The sequence below is a fragment of the Sinocyclocheilus anshuiensis genome, unplaced genomic scaffold (assembly GCF_001515605.1).
Source record: "Sinocyclocheilus anshuiensis isolate Anshui unplaced genomic scaffold, SAMN03320099.WGS_v1.1 scaffold691, whole genome shotgun sequence".
NCBI lineage: Eukaryota > Metazoa > Chordata > Actinopteri > Cypriniformes > Cyprinidae > Sinocyclocheilus > Sinocyclocheilus anshuiensis.
In genome coordinates this window covers 558,734-567,736 of record NW_015552577.1, presented here as the reverse complement: position 1 = coordinate 567,736, position 9,003 = coordinate 558,734, and the positions used below count along the sequence as shown (strand labels likewise).

Genomic DNA, 9,003 nt, shown 5'->3' with positions numbered 1-9,003 from the left:
GCTGCTGTCTAACATCCGTCTCTGCTTCACAGCTTTCTTCTCCACATCATGGCCTCTCGTAAGAAGGTGCTGCTCAAAGTGATCATCCTAGGGGATTCTGGGTAAGTGTTTGTGCAACATCTTTGTAGTATCCGTGCCGTTTAGATAAGTCGGCGCTGTCGTATTCACGCAGTGACACTTTGTCCTCTGTCATGCATATTTCAAGCAGCTGAACATATGTAAACATAACTGGCTTGACATGACTCAAGGACTCCCCTGACTTCCCATCATAGGTGTGGCTGGAATCTGCTCGGTCCTCTGTGAAGAATGTTATCAAGACTTAAAGCTATGCAGCTCAAAGATGATGATATCAGTTAAAGCATTGCTCAATACATTGCCTGTTGAATGCATTTGTCCCGTTTGTCTTTGACAGAGTTGGGAAGACCTCTTTGATGAACCAGTATGTGAATAATAAGTTCAGTAATCAGTATAAGGCCACAATCGGAGCCGACTTCCTGACTAAGGAGGTGATGTATTAAAATAGAAAAGTTTTTTTTTTTTTTTTTTATAATATTTCACAATATTACTGTTTGTACTGTATTCGTGATCAAATAAATGCAGCCTTGGTGAGCAGAAGAGACTTCAAAAACATGACAAAACCCCAAACTTTTGAATGAAAGTGTTATTCATGTATGGGTGAGTATCATAAAGAAATGTTTGGGGCATTTAAAAATGAAAATTAAAATTTTAATAAAAAAAAATTAAATAAAATAAAAAGATTAATAATCAATCAAATTAATTTAAAAATAATTTAAAAAAAAATACAGATGTTTTATTATTATTACTTTTATTTATTATATTATTCTTTTTCATTTTACTTGTGTAGTTTAATTTGTATGGTTTAAAGCAGCTTTATAGAAAATATGAAAAATTAGAGAAAAAATTATTGTATAATTTATGGAAATTTTTATGCCAATTGTAATCTTTAAATAAATAATTCTTCCTTTGATTTTGGAGTGAAAAGGCCTAATATTTCTTAAAAATTAACTTTATGTCAGATCCACTCTTATATGCCTATAGTAGCAGTGATTTATCAATTAAATGAATTGCTTGGAAAGTGCTCAGAAATGAATAAGAGGCCAGTGTGCTGTGAAGCTGACGCCGTCATTTCCTGAACAACCATTATTTTGTGAACAATTCCTCACAGCATGAATCATCTCTGGTCATGTGACACGATGAAACGCTGCATAATAAGCAACACGGTCATCTCACAAATATGAAGCCTCTGTAGTTACTCCTAGCTAATGGGTGGGATCTCATCTCATTCTGACGTCAAAGTTCTTCTGCTGATCATGTGAAATAAATAAGTCACATTTAGTTTGACGTTGGTAAACCCCTGGTATTTTGCCAGTCAGCACAGATTCATGTTGTGTTTACTTGTCAGCCATGTTGTAACCTGTATGACTGGTCATGTGATGTGGATCCCACATGCCCAGACAAGCAGTACTTGGGAAGCTATTCCTGAAAAGTAATTTGTTAGAAAATACTAGTTGTTATTTCTGTATTGTAACAGCTGTAGTTATTCTATCTGAGCAGGTACTCAGTGTTGGGGAAAGTTACTTTTAAAAGTAATGCATTACAATATCGCGTTACTCCCTTAAAGTAACTAACTACGTTACTTATGGAAAGTAATGGGTTACGTTACTTTTGCATTACTTTTCAAATCTGGGCTGGGCTTGCTTGTTTGTTGCTGGTCCCCACTGACTTCCATAATACATGGAAGTCGATGGGGACCAGCAACTGTTTGGTGACTAAATAATGACCGAATTTTAATTTTTGGGTGAACTATCCCATTAATAAAGGCAAACAATATAATGGCAAAAAAGAAAGTATTGTTGAGCAAAGACTTATTTACTGTAAATAACTGCATTTTCGTCTTTCAGATTTGGGACACGGCGGGTCAGGAGCGCTTTCAGTCTCTGGGCGTGGCGTTCTACAGAGGGGCGGACTGCTGCGTGCTGGTTTACGACGTCACGGCACCAACTACATTCAAGACTATGGACAGCTGGAGGGACGAGTTTCTCATTCAGGCCAGTCCTCGTGACCCGGAGAACTTCCCCTTTGTTGTGCTGGGCAACAAAATCGACCTGGAGAACCGGCAGGTCAGTCTGCAGACTGGAACATCTTGGTTTTAAAGGGTTTAAATTCGTAGAACGACTGCATGAGCGGTGTGTTTTCAATGGTTGATATAATATAATGAGATGTGCACTATACCATTCAAAAGTTGGGGGTCGGTAACTTCTTTCAAAATCATAAATGATAATAATAATAATAATTCCAAACTTTTGAATGCTAGTGTAATTCCTATATGGAATATTCCTAAATCTGTAAGTAAATGTCCTTGGTCATAATTTACCCCAAAATTAAAAAAAAAAAATGAAAATATGAAAATGAGCAAAAAGATTTGTTTTAAATAAATGAATACTTCTATGCAGCAGGGATTCTTTGATTTGTTCAAAAGTGACAGTAAAGACTATTTCAAATAAACACGGTTCTTTTAAACTTTCTATTCATCAAAGAATCCTTAAAAAAGCGTAACAGTTTCCAAAAAAAAAGCAGCAGCACAGCTGTTTTCAACATTGATAATAATCAGAAATGTTTCTTGAACAGCAAATCAGCATATTAGAATGATTTCTGAAGGATCATGTGAAACCCAAAATTGTAATGGTAGTCTATGTGAAGGACCCTTATTGGCCAATGATCTCATAAATAGGCAAATAGCCAGAATTAGAACTGGGAACATTGTCTATCAAGAGAATATCAAGTGACTTAAAAAAAAATAATATAAGCCATGTTGTAATTCATCATTTCATCCCCAGATCCTTTGTATTTTGTGCAGGTGACGACAAAGCGAGCTCAAGCGTGGTGTCAGAGTAAGAACAACATCCCCTATTTTGAGACCAGTGCCAAAGAAGCCATTAACGTGGACCAGGCCTTCCAAACTATCGCTCGCAATGCACTCAAACAGGTACAGGAAGCTGTGAATACCTGTCTTTCAGAAATACGATTCAACAAAATCAAACTGTTACAAATATGTCCCTTTTAATAAGCTTACTCACCAGCCACACACCAGATGGCCTTTATAGATACTGTTTGATATCAGATGAAAAATAATCTGGCAATAATCAGTAATTTATTGCCTTGTTAAAAAGATAGTTCACCAAAAAAAAGGAAAATTGTGTCTTGATACAATTTACTCACCAAACCTATAAACTTTCTTCTATAGAACACAAAAGGAAACATTTAGTAGAATGTTCATGCTGCTCTTTTCAGTACAAAAGACTCATTTGTGAATATTCAGATATGCTGTATGAAACGGATGTAATGTCCGTGATGTTAGAGATTCAGAATATTAGACTTAAACATGGGTCGCGGAAGCGGGGGGCCCGCCCGGGTTACTTTTGAGGTCTGGTACAAATATGACATGGGCTAGAAAAATACATATGAGCCTTATATAGCCTATGTATGCACGTTTAATCATTAAAAGATCGCGATCTTGATTCAAACACGCGCGATCTTATTCCTAAATGACGGTGATTCTGCTATGTCTATTAAACCTTTGAAATCCCAATCACATCGGAATATTTAAAATGCTTTTGCGCAGCCGCTGATCCAGAGAGAGCAGTGCTCATCATGTAAAGCTTTGTTTGAAACAGCTTCACAAACAGTCTACTTACACAGTAGGCTACATTTCTGTGTTGCAAACATTAAATAATAACGAAAGTATTGTAGACTCTGATGTTGCGGGAGCCGCGATCAAAATGGGTCTTTGAAAGTAATGATACGCTGCAAATAATGATTGTATATGTTACATTATTCCAGTAGGTGGCGACTGGCAAACAGTGAGTGTTAAATGTATTTGATGTCTAAATCATTCATTCAAGAGATTCAAAACGAAACAAGTCTTCATTTATTTAAAATGATTTTTGTTTAACATAATTAGGCTAATTCGTTTAAATTAATAAATATTTTTAAATAGACTCATTTACTATAACATTAATAAAACATTGTCAGAAACTCAAGTAAATTACATATTTCGTTTGGTTGTCTGTTCTGTTTTCAGAATCGTGGGAGAAGCATAGCTTAAAAATACATAGGCTAATATATGTGGCAACTAACTAATACCATTAGTAGGTAATATATTTATTATTTTATAGGTAATATTACTACTGTGGAGGGCGGTCCTTTTGGTTCGTTCCGCGATCCTTGGACTTAAATATTGGTATTTTTATCATGCAAAGCCATTTTATGACTTCAAAAAAATTGAACATAGTGAAGTATTAATACTATATGATAATAATATGAAAATAAGTCATAGGAATTATTTTTATGTGACTTGTCCTTTCTTGGATCATTTGAGCCACTGCTTTCATTGTATGGACAAATTTAACATGAACATTCGGCAAAATTTCTTCTTTTTTGTTTTATGTAAAAAAGAAAGTCAGTTTTTGAATGGCATGGGTGAGTAAACAATGCCATAGAAGAACAATTTTCGGTTCCCCAAAGAACCTTTCTGAACAATTTTTAAAATAACTATTTTTTTTCTCAGTTTGAAGAACATTTTGAAAATCTAGATAAACTTGTCCACTGTTAAGAACCTTTTGTGGAATGAAAACATTCTAAACTTTTAAAAATAAATAAAGGTTCCAAAAGTGATGCCACTGAAGAGCCAATTTAGAACCTTTAAGTTAACCATTTTTTTCTTCGTCTGAAAAACTTTGTAATAATCTGAAGAACCTTTTTCCACTATAAAAAAACCTTTTGTTCAATGGAAAGGTTGCATGAATGGTAAAGTTTCTTCATGGAAGGAACCATCAATGCCAATAAAGAACCTTCATTTTTAAGAATGTATTTAACTGGCTGCGTTTTGTCGTTAAATAAACACTAAATCTGAAATGAATTGAACTTTCAGGAGTCGGTGGAGACGTATGACTTCCCTGACCAGATTAAACTAACAGACAGACCTGTGTCTAGCAGTGATGGCTGCAGCTGCTGAAGGAAAGACCAAACTGGGGATGGGAAGAGAAAGAGCCAACATGGGAAAGGGAGAAAGCGAGATGGAAAAGATCCAGGCCTGTTATTCTAGCATCCATCCTCCCCTTTTCCTCCTTGAAAACCTCCAGGGTATCAAATGCCACGTGTGAAAGCTGAACATCCATTTTCTTGCTGAACTCCAAGTAAACGTGTGGTATGATAAACTATCAAGGAACAGGAAGACCAATGTGTTGCGTATCCTCTGACATTGCATTTATTACGAGTCCTGCTATCACTACAGCTGTCCCGAGAATTTCTGCTGAGCAATTTGATTTTCTTTTCTCAGAAATGATTCTTTGGTCTGCTAGTTCGTTGTGCCTTTTTAATTCTTACTATTGGTTATTGATATCAATGTTTCACGCCTATGCTGAATGAATATTCATAAAAAAAGACATATGTAATAGGGCTGGGAAATATAATAATATGAATAAAATGTTTTATCTGCCATTTAAAATCAACCATTTGTTTACACATTTTTTTTACACCATAGCTTTCTAACAAAGACAAAGTAGTCTGTCTGTGGGGATCCACTGAGGAAGGATAAATTAGAGAGGCTGACGGTGAGTCTATTATAAAGCCAAGACACAATAAGCGTCAGTAATAATAATATCACAGTGTTTCCCACAGGATTTTGAGAGACTAAGGTGGGTGAACATCTATGAGGGTCCAGGGGCATGTTTCTCTATTTTGTACATTTTAAAGTTAAATGCATCAATCTGGTGCCCTCTGAGAGCAAAATTAAGACTGAAACCTGTTTTTAGTTGTGGTTATCTCAAGGACGGATAAATATATTGTAATACAACTGTAAAAAAAAAAAAAAAAAAAAAAGAGTTGGGAGTTCTTCAGATCAGTTAAATTATTTGATCACTCAAAAATGACTATGGAAGTCCCCGTTTCACATCATTTCAAATGTTTTAAAATTTAAAAAGTAGGTAATTATTGTTTTTTTTTATTAGTGTGCGCATAAAAATGATTAAATATGATTTTTACCTGTGTCTATGTAGGAAAAAGGTGTGGAAAATATGCCTCGATTTTTTTAAAACTAGATTTTTACTGTATTTTTTACTTCAGAAAAAATTGCTGTTTGTTTGAAATTATAGTTCCTCTAAATAAATAAATCTAGGGCAAATGACTGTTGTCAAAAGATAAAAATAACAATAATATATGATTTCTTCACTCATCTCCCAGCCCTACTATGTAACGTCATGAATTGAACATTTTTTTAAAGGGGTCATATGATGCTGCTAAAAAGAACATTAAGGCGTGGCTGACTCTTTTATAAAGAATATCTATTTGAGACTTTAGTCTTTGCAACTTTACAGATCTTCTTTATGCACCAAGAGCTTGTAACACTCCAAAGAGAAAGGAAAAATTGAAATCGCATCATATAACCCCTTTAATATGGATGTGATAACTGCATTACCTTGAACATAAGGGTACTTAGATTTTCTAGGTTGACTTCAACATTAAAGCTGAAATCATTTTAGTCTTAGTTGGACTGCAAGTACTTCTGAAAATGTTTTAAGCCACTTAGTTGTCTCGGTAACATATTTCACTCACACCAGTTATAATGGTTTACAAAACATGTGCGTTTTTATAGCTGTTGAGCATGTCGGTGTGTTTCATGAAGAGGTCATGTATTAATTAATCAGGTTAGAAGCACACTAATGGTGTTAGGTCATGCTTAACTCAGTGTTTTGATTTGCCTTTGGACATTTATATGCTATGCTTGTATTCATTAATATATATCCATACTCAACTCAAGAGCTCCTCACTTTTATATGCCAAAAAGGAAAAAAATGTAGGCATAATTTTTATTTTGGCCAAATGTAAGAATGACACCAAAACCAAAAAAATAAAAATAAAAAATAAAGTTGCATTTACAACCAAGCCTGGCTGTTAATTCCACATTAAAAAAAAAAAAAAAAAAAGATCAAGCTTATCAAGAACACTTTTTATTGTCTCTCAATAATTTGCACACAATATTTACAAAGTTGCACTAAAAGCACCACTGGTTTCCTCTTGTAGATCAGAGAAGCCCCTTCAAGTCCACATGAAACATCTCACTCCCTGACCGTGGCTCTTCCACTGTTTCCATCAGTCTAGTGTGTTTTAGTCCATGTATGAGGTATCCATGCCTTCTGTCTCTGGATGCAGCAGACGGCTGGCCAGACGCTCAATGTCATCCAGACTCAGCTGTCTGAGCGAGCGCTCATAATCCTGACAACAAGAAAAGATGACGTTAACCTTGGTTCCTATTACCTATTATTTATGACATACAAAAAGATGTTCCACTATTCTAATCATGACCAATGATTTTATAATACTTTTACAGTGTTCATTTCTAATGCATCTAACAAATTTAATATTGTTACTTGATTCTGCTTTCTACAAGACTGATGAAATCGTAAGCAGTGTTGTTATTGTTCACAAAAGCTATTAAAAAACCTTTTCGTTAAATGTAGAGATGCACCGATCGACCGGCCAGGAACCGGAATCAGCCGATTTTCCGGTTTTCCGAGCCGGTCTGTTTTGATGTCTCAGATACGCTCACATCTGCATGTAAGCATGTCGCCGACTCGCCGGCATGGAAGTTCTTCACTGTGAGTGAAGAAGACACAAAGTTCGCAATCTGCAATACATGTAGGGCCAAAGTAAACCGTGGGGGAACCACAGGGCTCGAATAATGCTTGTCCAGGACTAGGGGTGTGCGATATAAATCGTCTGCGATAACAGCGTAATTGTTGTTTTAACGATGTGTGATTTGAGATTATCGAGTATATTACCAAAACCAAACAAAACACACAGTGCATGCATACATTACTTGATGAAGTAGTGCGAGTGCGCATTTACAGTGCGTTCTTTCACTGCATGATTCAGTCTATTAAAATGCGTTTAGAATGAACACACATTCAAGATATGGGGGCAGAAAATGTGTATTTATATCATTTCATATAGTTAATCAATATCACATGGAGATTGCTGTTTTTTTCTTGTGATATTGATTTTATACAACAGTTCAATAAACGAGAAGTCAATATTAAGATTTACGTTTTAGACACCATATTGCCTGTTTTTGCTCTATTTCGTGAACAAAAATAATTTCAAACACAGCCATAATACTGTCTCATGTCTCTGAGCAACATGACAGAGTTTCGTTCCTGAATGAATCAACCGTTTGAATGATTCTGTACTCTTCTTGTCAGTCAGCTCGACTCCCTCTCCTCACTGGATAAATTAAATCTGATCTGTGATGCAACTGTCGTTCAACTGCATTGAGCAGCCGCGTTTAGTTTTTAATTGTAGTGTCTGTTCTTTTACTGAACTAAATTATTTTTATTACTATAAAAATCAAAACGACGGTGGGGGTCGGTGCCGCAGTGGGCAAGTGACGTAACCGGTGTTGCGGCTTAACACCGGTATCACCGTCAGCACTGTCTATCGCGGCAAGCCTAGCGATATATATCGTCTGCAATAATATCGTAATTGTTGTTTTAACGATATGCGATTTTGACTTTATCGAGTATTTAGCAAAACACATTCAAAACACACCTACAGAGTGCATGCATTCATTACGTGAAGTCTAGACTAGTGCGCGTGCGTAGAGTGTGTTCTTTCAGTGCACTTTCACTATGTTTAGAATGATCACAAAATTAAAGACATGGGAGCAGAAAATGTATATAGGCTATTTATACCACTTCAACGTTTTGCGTCTGAGCAACATGACTGTGTTTCGTTCCTGAATGAATCAACCATTTCAAGGATTCGGTTCAATCGCTATGACTCACTTATTAACAGTGACTTGCTGCCACCTATGGGCGGTTTCATTTTCACATTTAAAGGGGTCCTATTATGCTTTTTCACCTTTAGTTAGTCTGTAATGTTGCTGTCTGAGCATAAAAAAGATCTGCGAAGTTACAAAGCTCAAAG

At 35.7% G+C, this 9,003-nt stretch overlaps 2 protein-coding genes across 2 annotated transcripts in view; one reads left to right on the top strand and one right to left on the bottom strand.

Annotated features, from left to right (window-relative positions):
* On the top strand, window positions 1-5,576 carry LOC107665199 (ras-related protein Rab-7a-like). Its single transcript, XM_016455981.1, has 5 exons — window positions 1-101; window positions 413-511; window positions 1,880-2,141; window positions 2,879-3,007; window positions 4,952-5,576. The coding sequence occupies exons 1-5, from the start codon at window positions 49-51 to the stop codon at window positions 5,033-5,035; spliced, it is 627 nt and encodes a 208-aa protein (XP_016311467.1). The 5' UTR covers window positions 1-48; the 3' UTR covers window positions 5,036-5,576.
* Window positions 5,577-6,418: 842 nt separating this feature from the next.
* The window catches only part of ubl4a (ubiquitin like 4A), a 9,745-nt gene continuing 7,160 nt past the window's right edge, over window positions 6,419-9,003 (bottom strand). The window contains exon 4 of the mRNA XM_016455979.1: window positions 6,419-7,293. Coding sequence (XP_016311465.1) covers window positions 7,186-7,293 — 108 coding nt within the window. The 3' untranslated portion in view covers window positions 6,419-7,185. The remainder of the gene's footprint in view (window positions 7,294-9,003) is intronic.

Coding starts and splice junctions, on each gene's coding strand:
- LOC107665199 (XM_016455981.1), top strand. CDS start 49: ATGGCCTCTCGTAAGAAGGTGCTGCTCAAAGTGATCATCCTAGGGGAT. Junction 102..412: donor ATCATCCTAGGGGATTCTGG/GTAAGTGTTTGT, acceptor TGTCTTTGACAG/AGTTGGGAAGACCTCTTTGA. Junction 512..1,879: donor TTCCTGACTAAGGAGGTGAT/GTATTAAAATAG, acceptor AGTATTGTTGAG/CAAAGACTTATTTACTGTAA.